Source organism: Borostomias antarcticus (assembly GCF_949987555.1).
Source record: "Borostomias antarcticus genome assembly, chromosome: 6".
NCBI classification, from domain to species: domain Eukaryota; kingdom Metazoa; phylum Chordata; class Actinopteri; order Stomiiformes; family Stomiidae; genus Borostomias; species Borostomias antarcticus.
The window spans coordinates 2,004,544-2,019,567 of NC_140239.1; the positions used below are offsets into that span (position 1 = coordinate 2,004,544).

Consider the following 15,024-nt stretch of genomic DNA (forward strand, 5'->3'; position numbering starts at 1 on the left):
CCATAGCTCTTTGTCGTGGCACACCGCAGCGCTTGGACTTTCCCACAGCAAATCTCCGATTTGGAAAGAAGGCACGGGACTCCTCTCTCTCCTTCTGTGACTTATAAATGATCGGCGTGCCCTCGCTGATCTAGCCTATTAAAACTAGAAGTCTCCAAGTGCGTAAAATGCCGCGCATGTCCTGCGTCCTGGCGCAGAGTCCTTGGGAAATGTGCGCTGCCAGGTTGGTCTTAAAGTCTTGCGTTGTGGATCGATATCGAGCAGGCATGGACTTTTCAGCGAGAAGATCCGGATGAGAGAGCGTTCTTCAGGACTCAGGCATGCATCAAGCAGTGAGATCATTCGCGTTATAAATACCCCCGTGCCAGCAGAACTGCTCCATACTGCGGCCGCGCGGCCCGGGGTCCATGCATGTGTGTGCGCACGGCTGCTCGCACAGAGCTCGGGATCCCTGGATCCGAAACTAAATGCTAGAGCTGGCCTAGCAAACACTACACTCCCAAGTCCCTTTTTGGAAGAATGAATGTTCCTTTCTGTCTTTTTACTTTCGCTCAACTGATTTGCGCCCTGACCGGATCCGAGTACGTTTCCTTGGAGGACCAAGTTCTGGAGGAGAGTATCGGCTCCGGACGCAGGACTTGCAGGCTCTACTGTAGGGTTGGCATTGGGTTCCATCTCCAGATCCACCCCGACGGGAGAGTCAACGGCAGCCATGAACCCAATCAGCTGAGTAAGACAATACCACTTCATTATTCCTATTCTAACGGTTCATTGAATGCGCGTGGGGAGAACATGGATGCATGACAAACACATATTGCTTTGTTGTCCAGAGCTTCATTAACGCACGCAGTTAACTCTGAACCCTCTAGTCCAGGTTTTGAAACCTAAACTACCATCGAACACAGTAATTCTTTCTTACTTCATCCTTACTAAACATGGATACGCATTGTGGCGTTATGATTGTGAAGACGAGCAGCACTGGAAGGGTGGTCATTTGGACGCTAGTGATGAATAATGCTACAGGATAGACTGCAGAGGGTTGGTAGAGCCAGTAACAGATATAGTGTCATACTTTAGCAGCACCTATACATAGGCTGGTCTGGCCCTTCTCCAGAATAGCCGACTGGACTAAACCATCTGCTGGAAATGAGTTGTTTTAGCTTCTCTGAGCCGCTGGCGATGTCTGAGCAACAGGTGCAGCAGAGAGAGCTTTGGGGACCAGGATGTTTTGGATTGGACATCAGCACGATTGTCATCACAACAATGTGTGACACAAGATGGATGCCATTGGCCCGGTTCATCTGGGACAATTTGATATTTCCCATGGGGGTCCACATGTTAACTATGAAGAAATGTGATGTCTTGTCCAACTATGTAAATACCGCCCTGCAATCAAATACTGCTCTGTTTTATATTGAGATGGTCTATAATAATATAACAGTCCAGAGGACTTGGACCAGGAACTTTATGTTGTAATATGACTTCGCCCAAAGATACCCACCAAAAGACACCTATAAATTAAACTTGATATCTTGGTGACAGAACTACTGAGATATACCGTCTCTCGTTCATATTGACCAAACAGTTGAAGCCAACTGTGGAAACGGACACCTCCATTTCACGGTTTCTCTCAGAAGGGTTGTCTATGGTTACAGCAGGTCACTTCTGGGGAAAACGTGGATAACGGACGTCTGTGATTAATAACCTGATGACTCACGCATTATAATGGTACCGAACGTGATTACGCACACTCACCGAACGTGATTACGCACACTCACAGGTACCCACCTCGGTGTTGTAAAGAATTGTACTGTAGCCTAATACAGTTTGAAACACAGTCTTTAAACATATTTACATTGTGTTCATAAAAAAAAGTGTCACAAAGGGGAGTGGAATTCATATAATTGTGGTTTCTGGACCACTGACTATAAAGCAGCCATGAACAACACTTATGCGCCTAGTCTTACGACTATTGTTGTTAATGTACCTTTGATAACTGGTCACTGATACTGTACCTCAGTACCATTCATTCGGTAGACTGTGACATACAGTATGCATTTAACATCTTTGGATATACAGCTATTCAACTTTTGCCCAACCTATCAATATGAGTGCAGAATCGACACGTTTACACAGCGAGTTCTGAGTGGGCGGCTCTGGTCTCTGTATTAATCCTGGCGCTGTTTAGAAAGAGAACCACTTCAGCTTCAGCACAGATCCAGGCGTCCTGCTTCCTAAAGGCATTAGCCCCACAATACACACAGGTCCAAAACCTTTCAGAGGGACAGGGGGTGTAAACTAGCGGCCCTTTCAACACGCCGCCAACCCCACGCTGCCTTAATGGACACATCCATCGCGTGTGTTTGTCTTTGCAGGTGTTCTGGAGCTCTTCGCTGTTTCTCAGGGGGTGATCGGCATCAAAGGAGTCTACAGTAACAGATTTCTGGCCATGAATAAAAGAGGAAGGCTTCACACCATTGTAAGTATGCCCCCCCACGCTCCCCACACTCCACTGCCACCCCCAAACTTTGAAAACAACCGGACTGTTCATCGCTGCCCCCGACGGGTCAAGCTGGGGTGTTGTGTAGCAGGCTAGACGCTCGTGTACTTTAACATGGATTACAGTGTTTATCCAAGTAACGTTGAGGCTGAATGAAGGTAGATTATTGGTGTTTAAACTTGTCATTGTTACTTTTCTGTGGGTGTCGTTATCACTACTGGACATTTTCTCAGAGCTTGACAAAGCTGCTCACAGCAGCAGACAGTCCTCTCTGCTTGTAAGATGGCCACCCACCCACAACTACCCACACACCCCTATCCCCCCACCCACCCACAACTACCCACCCACCCACCCACCCAAAACTACCCACCCCAAACCACCCACCCACACAACTACCCACCCACCCCAAACCACCCACCCACCCAAAACTACCCACCCCAAACCACCCACCCACACAACTACCCACCCCAAACCACCCACACAACTACCCACCCCAAACCACCCACACAACTACCCACCCCAAACCACCCACCCCAAACCACCCACCCACACAACTACCCACCCCAAACCACCCACCCACCCCACTACCCACCCACCCACACGACTACCCACCCACCCCAAACCACCCACCCACACAACTACCCACCCACCCCAAACCACCCACACACACGACTACCCACCCACCCCAAACCTGGAGTGACTGGCTGTCAACCAGCCACCCAACCAACCAGTCACCCACCCAGCCAGTCAACCAGCCACCCAACCAACCAGTCACCCACCCAGCCAGTCAACCAGCCAACCAGTCAACCAGCCACCCAACCAGTCACCCACCCAGCCAGTCACCCACCCAGCCAGTCAACCAGCCAACCAGTCAGCCACCCATGTATGTGAGTCTTGTCTGGCAGACAGAGAGGCGTGTCCCTATTAGCATGTGTTAATGGAGGAGCAGATCAGTCCCAGTCTGGCCTGGCTGATAATACACAGGACTGAGAGAGGGGGGGTGAACAGTCAGGACTGAGAGAGGAGGGGGGGGGGGGGGGTGAACAATCAGGACTGAGAGAGCAGGGGGGGGGGGGGGGGGTGAACAATCAGCCAGACAGCTGCAGACGAACGGGGAAGTGAGGAAGTTGCCCCCCCCCCCACACACCCGGCTAGACGCACTCCGCGCTCCGGCGATTTATGCCCCCTAGACGTTACCGTTACAGTGGGGGGGGGGGGGGGGGGGCGTTATTAAGGGTTGGCGTCACTGTTCCATGACTGTTGAAGTAGATTTTCAGGCCCAGGCAGAGCTGTGCTTACGCGACTGATTGTCACAGTTGTGAATGTGAGAGGAGAAAACGCTGACCGTCAGCTAAAAACGGACTCGGGATTATTCAGCCTCTCGAGCTCCGGTCTGGTCTCGCCTTATCACCTCGAACCCAGGGCTCATTCCTCCTGCGGATCAGTCATGTCCTCACTATCTACATGTCAAATATGCAAAACCACTTGGAAAAAAATGGCCGTCATCCATCCAACCGCGGCCGCACCCTCTAGTATCTCCCCCAAAGGTCGAAAGGTCAACCGTTGTTCGCCGCCATCCTCGTTGTGTTTGTTTTGCATAACTTCGAAACATCCACCGTCGAAGGCGGTCCGGAGGAAGCCGGCGACGGCCGCGCCTTCGGACCACCGCCGGCCGTGATTGGAGAACGGAGGTTACGGGTACGCAGGGCACGGGGCGGAACAATAGGGCGGATCTGAAGATGAGCCCCCCGAAGCTGCCCCGGACCCAGGGGGCAATTAGACCAGCTGCAGCGGATCTGTCAGTGTTGAATTAGGTTTGATTTTCCTCGCGACGGCTACAGTTGCACAGGCTTATTTAATGGCTCTGTCAACTCGGGCGTGGGGGGGGGGGGGGGGGCGCGAGGGGGGCGCGGGGGGACTTAAACCCAGGACGGGACGCTTCGCAGACGAGCCGGGGTCTCGCGCCGCCGGGGTATCGGATGACACACTGTCTTTATGCTGTTGCGCCGTCCGTCAAATTTAATATTTAGCTGTTTTCACAGTGGCAATTTATTGGCGGAATAATGGCGGAGGGGACAGATGTGTATTACACGGTGTGACCTACCCAGCAAGCCATTACAAACATCATCCCTGCAGAGGTGAAAGGGTCACCTGGATTTATTGAACAAACAGTGGGGTGAGTGATGGTGGGAGGGAGGGGTGAGGGGAGAGATAGAGAAACGGAATGAGTGTGCATGCGTGTGTGTGTGCGTGTGTGTGTGTGTGTGTGCGTGTGTGTGCGTGCCTGCATGCGTGCGAGCGATAGTCACAGAGAAAGGGAGAGATGAACCCTAAAATAAAATCCCTACAATATCGACTTCATCATATCATAGATGAACCTTATGAACTTAATCATGTCTTGAGACTCATTCTTGTTTATTAGATGCTAACTGTAACTAAGAACTGCAGCTGTGAGCAGCAACAACTTGGCAAGATGGCCTCCATAGGGTCCGTTCCTGCCGAGGTACCGGGTTACCTCAGATAATCATAAACACAGCCTCTGTAACCTTCAGGAAAAGCATCTTGACATTAGATGAACCAACGACTAGCGTCCCGTGGTTTAACTGCTGAACACAGTGTGACAACTAACCCCTCACCGATAGGCTGTCCGCCTCCGGTGTTGTTTTTCCATTGGTCAACCCTGGCACGGCTCACCCCGAGGACCATGGGAAACGGACATTTTAGAGAGTGTAACAAATTTGTCAGGGCACACGGCAGGTTAAGCAGCTGTGCAAGCATTATGATTTGAACAATAAAACGTCTGGTTTCTGGTCCGAACTGCTACACTTCAACAACGTGACGGCAGTGGACTCTTTTGGTCTCCGTCTCATGAAGTACCTAGAGGTGAAAAAGAAATATTGAACTTCCTGCACTTCCAGAAACTGCAGAATGAACCAACAAAGTCACATGGGTGTACAGTTTGTTAGACGCTATTCAAAACCACTAATGCCTTCGTTTGAAGAGCCATGATATGTTGGTAGAATCGTTTCGATTAAAACCAATGGAAGCCAACCACTGCTGTCAGGGGATTCCGTACAACTCTCTAATTATTATTCCAAACCATGCCCACAGGCTAAGTTTATGATTTAGAACAGCTTAAAAGTTGATGTACTTCTCTGTTGTTATGGGCGGTCGACTTGTGACTGGCATGTTTACAAAATACTGCAACAGCATCATTTTCTGCTATGCTGGCTTCTTCAGCAAGGCAGAACAGTCGTTGTTATTACAGAACGGTAGAGCTCATAGAAGGCATCCTATCGAGGAACAGACATGCTAGGCTACATTATCGTTTCCCACCAAAGGTATTTTTAGCTGTTTAACCAGGGAACATTCAGATAATATCTCACTCTCTGATCAGCGCCTAAAACTCTGTTCACAATTCATGATGTAGACCTGCGGAGAGGTGAAAGGTGAAAGGTGAAGGTTCATCATGACCGTGTCATGAAACGGACAGCAGGCTTTAGCTTAGTCAAAGCACCCTCTTTTCCTCTCAAGTAGGCTACAGTATAGACAACCGGATTCACAACGGTGGAGATCGGTATTCGCAAACTTATCTGAATGAGAAGGAGAAACGGTTATCGCCATGTAGTTTTACAACATAAGGCATTTGTTTTGGCCAATGGTGCAGAGCATGGAGACAACGTTGGACAGGACGCCGGGACGAGACGAGGCAGTCCAAAGGCAGGACAGTGCAAAGAGCAGTACGGAATAAGACCAGGGCGCACCGAAGCTCCATAGTTGCCTTCTGTGTCAGATGTCCTGGCTTTCTCAACCTGACTATGACTTGGTTAATGACTACCGCCAGTATGGTGTGAAACCCTTGGTCTTTATCAAACCAACTCCGTTTAACAAGCACTCCCTGCCAGGAACAAGAGGCGCGATCAAAGAGAAGAAGGAACAGCATCTCTCTCTCTCTCTCTCTCTCTCTTTGTCTGTCTCTCTCTGTCTGTCTCTCTGTCTGTCTCTCTCTCTCTCTGTCTCTCTCTGTCTCTCTCTCTGTCTCTCTCTGTCTGTCTGTCTCTCTCACTGTCTCTCTCCCTCCCTCTCTCTCTCTCTCTCTCTCTCTCTCTCTCTCTCTCTCTCTCTTCTCAGTGTCATTGTTGGATAAAAGGTTTTCATGGGTCTAATGACTTTGGGGGTACAAAGCAGGCTCTGCTCCTGTCAATCAATGCTTGTCTTTGATAGGAAAGTCTTTAGATGACTTTGAGCTAGGCCCCCCAGATGAAAGTAAGTCTTTAGATGACTTTGAGCTAGGCCCCCCCAGATGAAAGTAAGTCTTTAGAGGACTTTGAGCTAGGCCCCCCCAGATAAAAGTAAGTCTTTGCAATTATCCTGTAACCCCTTCATCGGGCCGGACCGTCGGTCTGCGTTTATCTGTGCTCAACACTCTTCATTAGTTAGCTTTGTGGGCGCTGGCCCAATCAGATCACTCTTCATTAGTTAGCTTTGTGGGCGCTGGCCCAATCAGATCACAGAAAGGTTTGGTTCCACCAGACACAATTTCAAGACTGTTACAATTGGATGTCCAAACCCATTAAAGACTGTAGCCAGTATTTAAGCTCTCTCTCTATTCAAATATGATATGATAATGGTGATTACCCAAAGGTAGAGTTCCTTAAGGTCCTGGGTGTGTTCATTAGCAGAAAATGTGTGTGTTGGGGGGTTGGGGGGGGGGGGGGGGGAGGGGGGGCGGATACTGTAATGACACCAAAATATGTTCCTGATATTAAAGAGTAAATATTGATTAACTATGTCTTCAAGGCAATAACTCAGCAATGGTGAAAAATCACAAATGAACATATTGAAACGTTTTAATTTTTAGTTTTGCTTTGTCATCAATCGGGGCCTCCACATCTCTCTCTCTCTCTCTCTCTCTCTCTCTCTCTCTTAAATTAACTACTGGGCAGGGAAGAACATTTGCAGTTCAGAGTAAACAAACATTCAAGGGCTTTTACAGCCATTCCACCTTTCAGCAACGGCAACCTGAGCTGTAAGGAATCACGCTTCTGGTTAAAGCCCAAACTCTCCGAGGACTGAAACCCCACATCGATAAGTCACCCTGATTGACTCACTACCTTCTCTGGTCCAGGGAATTGGCCCCACAATGAGAGTGAAATGTTGGGGTAAGGATTTCTAAGAATATGCTCTTCATGATTGATGGCAGACGTTAATCTCCGAAAGAAAGTCCAAGTTAAAATGGAGGGAGGGAGGAAGGGGTATAGAGTTGTAGTGCGAGGTGGTGGGTGTGCGCTGGTCGGCTATAGCCTCCAGGCTCTATGGCGCTTATGAATGTTGCAGTCTTGACATGGAGGAAAAGACACATTCACGCTGTGTTTTATAGTCACAGCGCGCCGCTCCAGGGCTCTATCAACTGGCGTTTCCCAGCCCGTAAACTATCTGACCAGCCAATGGGGAGCCAGCCTGTCCGCTGACCCCCCGCCCATGAATATCATGCTGAGGCTATCATGATGAGTGCTCCGCTGGTTTCTCACAAAACAGTGTGTGTGTGTGTGTGTGTGTGTGTGTGTGTGTGTGTGTATAAATACAGTACATATTCACTCACCATAGGTCAAAGATTCGTAAAGGAAATAGACCGCAACGTTCAAGAGCGTCTTGGAGACTGCGTCCCCTTCGAGACGCCTGTTTCGTGTGAGACTTCCTGTAAGAGGAGAGGCCATCATTTTTAAACTTTTTTTTTTTTAAGGCAATTATCTAATCAGAGACGTGCACTAGAATCCAGGCTGAGGTAACATGGTAGTATGTCAACAGCTTCCCAGATGTTAGCCAGCTGAACAGTGTTTACATGTGGGTCATTAGAGAGAGCCAGTATTATCCACTGGGGTCACTTATAGGAGTGTTAGGTACAGACCTAGTAAATCATAGAGCCTGTTCCCACACACGGAGAAGACTCGTCTCAAAGGTACTTTGTCTACTGTAGGTTTGATCTGTGTTGGAGAAATAGGTCCTCTTTGTTTATATCTATGTCCAACGTGCAGTGTTTGGGGGTAAGAGAGAATAGTCTGGTGTTGTTATGTATCAGGGTTTTACCTACAAGTGTGGACTGTAGATACGGTTCAGGCAGAACCCGGAATATCTTCGGCAAGCGCTACGTTTCAAAAACCTAGGGAGAGAATCTCCCCAGCAAACCGAAAGCTCGACAAATTCAACCACTATCATGTTCCTGGTCCATCACACCGATGATCCTGTCTACTCACAGGGCCAGAGTCTTGTTGGGGTACAGGTCCAACCCTGAACACATATCATACGTGTTCTTCTACCATGTCGCCTGGCTGGTGCTTTGGATCAATTCTGATTCATACAGTAGCCGGTCTGTTCCCCGTGTTAACATCCTGGCTCTGCTTTCTCTAGGAGCGCTTCACGGACGACTGCAAGTTCAGAGAGCGCTTTCAAGAGAACAGCTACAACACGTACGCCTCGGTGATCCACCGGAACCACCGCACCGGCCGCGACTGGTTTGTGGCCCTCAACAAGAGGGGCAAGGCCAAAATGGGCTCCAGCCCGCGGGTGAAATCCCAGCACGTTTCAACACACTTCCTCCCCAGGCTCAACCTGTACGAGAGCAGCGAGCGCGGCTTCACCATCACGGACAGGAGCAAAGAGAGGCAGAAAACGCCGCCTCCGGCCCCGCCCAAACCGCCTTCGCCAAAGGCCAACGTCAATACGGGCACGCCGAAGCGTGCACAGACTGTGAGGTACTGGCCGAAGTTTCGTTTTGGATAGACTGCCAAAGACTGGTGCAGATCCTGTGGATGTGCGTTCACACAGACATGTACATGGACATGTAAGGACTTGTTATGCCTTCAAAAATGGACATTCACCTTTGAACATTTTCAGTCATTCTAAGCATTCCATTATCTGATTGAGTGTTCAAATCAAAACCCTAAAACCCTGTGTATCAAACCGAAGGCGGCATCTTTCCATAACATATTTATATCTGTTTTATGTGTTACAAAGTACTGTTTTTGAAATAATTTCAAATATTTATCTAGCTTGTGTGGCACAAAGGATTTTTCTATACTACATTGTCCAGGTAAGGTACTGTACACTAATTATATGAAATGCTACCACAGATTACGACAATCCAATCCACGAGGATTGCCACATTTTCATAGGCCTACCTCAAAAGTGATCAAAATAATTTTGGAAAAAAAATAATTTTGGGTGAACTGTAGCCAACTCCTAATTAGCCAATTAAATCGATCTTGCTGAAATGGCCCTTGCATCAGCATCAGTGAGTAGAGATATGACGACCCAACACAAATGAGGACTAGTTTGGGGTTAGTTTGGCTCTAGGTCCAGGTCCTCTCCTTCAGGACAGCTGGGGGATCAAGGAGAAAACTGTCCATCAAAACTATCATTTTAGCGGCCGGCTGTCACCCGAAAAAATCCCCAGTCGTGACCCTCTGGCATTCCACCCCAGGAGGAGCTCGGTGGGGATAAAGATGCCGGGAGGGACTGAGCCGGTGTTTTGGGGAAGGCTCAAGCCATCGGCGTATCAGATGGCACACAGCCGCGGCGCGGTCTGGAATGAGAACACTGGCCTCTCTTGAGGAAGACGAGCCGTGGCGCTGGCCTGGACAATCACACACATTTTATCTACAAAATCGTTCTATTTACAAAAAGTTTACATAATCTATATTCAATAATTGGAGAGTAATTGTTAATATTAAAATGTGTTTCTCACGGTGTTTTGATCGATGGACTCATCAGACGTCCTCAGCGTCAGAGAGAGGGTCCATATTTATTTGGGCTTAAAACATGAACCAAGACTTTTCAGATGGTTCATTTGTCTTTAATGTGTCTTTTTATTTGTCAGGATTTCATACGTATGTCCATCCTCTTTGAGTCCCAAAGAGAGATTTTTCTATTGACTTTTATAAGAAAGAAAAGTACGATGCAAGTACAGTACTTTGTATAAAATGTAAGAGCTATTCATTGCCATGTGTATGTACTGCATCATTAACTATGAAGAAGGGAAGTAACTTCAGTTGTTTTACTTCATGCCACAATATTCATACACATCAATATGGAATGTCTAAATAAAGACATTACATTATATCATACATTGTATCTGTTTTTATACAGTTCAAAGCTGCATCTATTAACAGTAGACAGTCACAATACCTAATACACAACAATACACAATACATTCTTACTGTGTGCGAGTATGGATGAAGCCTCTACTCCTCTAAGTTAAAGCTAGATAGGGAAGCCATCTTGAAAGGAATGGAGTGACCATGCAAGTGAGTGACGATGACAACCGATCATCTGCAGGAACGGCACAGCATTCAGATGCAGAGATGGCTAGAAACAGAATAAACAAGTCAATAAAGAAGGAAATGTAAACAGCTAATGAAAGCCAACGGTGGAAGTGCTACCAGTAGAGTTGTGTGTTCTACCAGTAGAGTTGTGTGTTCTTGACACTGAAGGTCACGGCTGTGATCACGCTAAAGACCAGCCCGACTGGGAGGGATGCTGTTCTTCTTTAGAAGTGACCATAGGTGACATTCCTGGCCTTCCTGAATTAGTGGATCATCGCCTCCATCCAGGCTTCTCTGAGAGTTGGCCGTCTGTCCAGTCAACTTGACACCAAAGATGGCCGCTGCTTTACCTATTCACCTTCAGGGCTGGACAGAGCTGAGCAATCAGAATGTGGTCTGATGTTTTAAGTTCACTGAAAAAAGCTGTCACTCTCCATTGAAAAATGTGAGAAAAGCACATTTTCTCACATTTGCCTCTGTGTATGAAATGCGCTATACAAATAAAGCTTTGATTGATTGATTGGTTGATTGGTTGATTGGTTGATTGATTGACTGATTGATTGATGTGCAGTTCTCTGTTGCAGATCATCCTGGTTCTAATGAACTATATGTTGCTGAATAGAAGGCCTCTTCCTGTGACTCAAATCTAGAAGTGCCCATTCCTTTGAGGCATAGAACCTGTGAACTCAATCTCTCTCACCCATTCTATGCTTAATACATCTACGTTTAGGGGACAAGTGCACACTAAGGGAATTAATTTGCAATTGAGACAAAGAAATGGAAATGTATCTAGAGAGATTATGTGTGAAGTGAAAACCACCACTACAGAAAAACACGACCCATTGAGGTGATGTTTCTTCAGCATATTGTACATGTTTCTAATCAAGGAACTCAACGTCTTACAGTACCTTCTTCTACTTTCATTTCTTTTAATTACATTTGAATGCAACTAATTAGAAGTGAATGTTTTAGAACACCATTGTACAGTTCTGTCCAGTCCAAGTCGATGATTCATACAGGACATTACTTCCATCCAGAGCAGCACCAGAAGCCGCTGTCATACATGTCTCTGTTGGAAATGAGGTCTAATCCAATGAAAGAAGTTGAATCCCCAATGGAGCAAAATACAACAGTTCCACAATCTGTCTGTGTTCTTTCCCAGCTAACTCAGCCTCGGAATCCGTCTAATCTCCTCTAAGTGGTATGAATGTTTCATCACCTGCTGCTTCTCCATGCAGTGAGCACTGCAATTATGTTCATCACAGCAAGTCAACAACAATATGGCAGCTATTCTGGCTAAATAATATGATTTATGTCACATTTCCTTGTATTATGAGACACATTTGTTTGAGGTGTTTAAGACAATTGTTTTAATGTTTCTCACTTAGCTGCTTTATCAGTACTTGCCTGTGTATGAAATGCGCTATACAAATAAAGTTTGGTTTGATTTGAACCACCTGCAGACAATTATATTCACAAAGCTTCACTGAAGCATACCGCAGACTCTGTTCTAACAAAAACTACAACACCAGATTCAGTTCTTAATTTATTAAGGAGACATCTGCATATTATGGGATCTCACATCACAATGAACACGCATTGCACCTGAATTCAGAAGAAATGGTCTGTTGTTTCATTTTTCTCTGGCCTGGCTCGCTGGTTGCAGGTGAGCTGATTGATCTAATGTCTCAGGCTTTGTAGCTCAGACACCTCAGGGTCCTCAGAGATAGAGCAACGGTACCAGACAACGCACACCTGAAAGAACATAACATAACATAACATAACATAATATAACATAACAAAGAAAAAGTAAATGTCAAAGAATGAATTCCTGCAATACATTTCTGGCCATAACACTGGGACCAAAATTAAGAAAATAATTAACATATACAGCAAATACTATAGGCTGTAGCCTAGGTATTGACATCTTCTTCAGCTACCATTTCATAACAGCAAAGAAAAGGGGTTTCAGAACTGTATTTTTCTCACAAAGCTCACTCATGCACACAACTCAGTATGAACAGCAGGAGTTACAGATGCATAATTCATGATTGTTGTCAGTAATGGTTCTTTTTGTCTAAATCTGAGGGGAGCTCAAGAAAGAGGTTGTGTTTGCGTGACTGCTTTTGTTTTCAGTTGATCTTAAAAGAATGACACACTTGAACTGCTTTCTATCATGCACAGCAACACTACTAAAATACCTGTCAGAACCAAGACCAGAAAACTATTTCATTTGTTCTTGATTCTATTGTTTTTCCTGTGTGTTTGAATCTTTATTAGACCACAATGTTGACAGTTGGATGAGTGCATGAAGGCACATTCATAACACAATATTTTTCATCATTACTTCACTTTCCTTGTACGTCATTGCACAGCCATTAAAACATTAAAAGTCAAGACTGTGTGGGAAAATTAAACAAAATGATAATAAAATATTATAAAGACAGCCAAGCGTCACACAGCATTTAGCGTAAAATGGGGTTACAACATTCCCACTGAACATGTATTCAATAGTTTACAGTCAATAAAGTTGCTAGATACATGAATTTGCCAAGATTCCAAACATGACATCATTCGGGAGGTTGACATATGGAGGCTATTGGCTAGATGCACGTCACATGATGACATGATGAGTTCTACTTTTTTTTTCATTACTGAACTACAAGCAGTTTGTTCTTGTATAACAAATTACTGATGCTTATATAATGAGGGCAAGAGGCACCAGTGGGTCATATGCTCAGTCAAAATGAGGTTCTACCAAACGTCTAATATTGTAGGGATAGTGAGGTTCCTTTGGTCATGATTATATGATGTTCAGGCACTGGGTTGACTACTGAATCTAAGATTTGGTTCACTAGTAGCTAAGTTCTGATAGCCTTAACATTGGATCATCAGTGTACATCCAAACACTCGTTCACACTTGACCTTCTACAACACAGACCTGGGCTCTGGGTCTTCCTGTTGGGAAGCCCACCCATACAGTAGAACAGTTCTATATCTATGAGCCCACATTACATGGGCTCCACGTGAACTCTGTGTACCAGTTGAACTGAAAGTGAGTATGGATGGTCACACTCCCTCAGCCTAGGGTGGGGCCGGCCTGTTGACTGTTACAATAAAGGCCCTGAGTAAAGTAGCAGTGAATCATGTGCAAAATGGCTGTTTGATTATTGATAATGCAAATAGTTAGTCTACAGGGGTGGACTTGTGCTGAGCTTTTCAATTTTAATTTAAAATAGGGATTAGGCCTACACTACATTAGAAAAAGATGATCCAATCACAAAAAAAAAGAAAAGCAAGGTGCAGCATTTCTCTCAGAGGCCCCCCTATCATTCTGTGTAAATGAGGCCCTCTAGTGGCGACTTTTAAAACTACACAAAAAAACCAAAGCTGTGGAGTGGTCCTACAGTAAATTTCAGCTGAAACACGAGTGACATTTGGATCTATGTTGGAATTTAAACATTTAACATTTAAACAACTGTATTTCTATGGTGCCTTTCCAGACGCCCAAATCACTATTAGGGGGCTGAGTGTCATCCACATTTAATGTAGGTAGGAAGGAAGGTAGGCCTACTTTATTAATCCCCTGGGGGAAATTGCACCAGAAAGAGGGGTGACTCGGCTGCCATTAGCAATCACCACATGAGATGTGACAGTAGAAAGATGAGCAGCCCAGCCTATACCGGCCTGGAGCAGGGTCAGGATCCCCTCTCACTTTCTCCCTCGCCTCCTGCAACTATAAAACTCACTTATATTCTTTGGCGTTTTCCTGACATGGCCTAAGAGACTTGTCCTTTTTCATGTGACATACTGCGTATGTTTTACTATGTGTTCTTTGTGTGTTATTGTTGTTTGACTTGTACAGCACTTTGGTCAACTTTGTTGTTTTTAAATGTGCTCTATAAATAAAATGGTATGGTATGCAACCTTTGCACTAAACTGACTACTGCACTGGACTCTTTGTAGTCCAATTGCACTGCTACTTTTTTGCACTGTTTGTATCACTGCACTTTACGAGTCCTGTCCTGTAAAAAGTACAATGGCAATAAACGAATTCTGATTCTTATTTGAGACGTGTTCAACTATCACAATATTCTGCATGTGTCCGACGGGCTTCAACAAACTTGGGATTTCCAAACCTGGCAACCCTGTGTCATAGGTGTTTGTTCGTTGCTATGGAAACCGCTCAACGTGCAATTCAAG

The 15,024-nt window shown here is 45.9% G+C and overlaps 1 protein-coding gene across 1 annotated transcript; it reads left to right on the forward strand.

Annotated features, from left to right (window-relative positions):
- Window positions 1–519: 519 nt before the first annotated feature.
- On the forward strand, window positions 520–9,280 carry fgf5 (fibroblast growth factor 5; the record flags this gene model as incomplete). Its single annotated transcript, XM_084439317.1, has 3 exons — window positions 520–730; window positions 2,376–2,479; window positions 8,909–9,280. The coding sequence occupies 3 exons, from the start codon at window positions 520–522 to the stop codon at window positions 9,278–9,280; spliced, it is 687 nt and encodes a 228-aa protein (XP_084295443.1).
- Window positions 9,281–15,024: the final 5,744 nt, after the last annotated feature.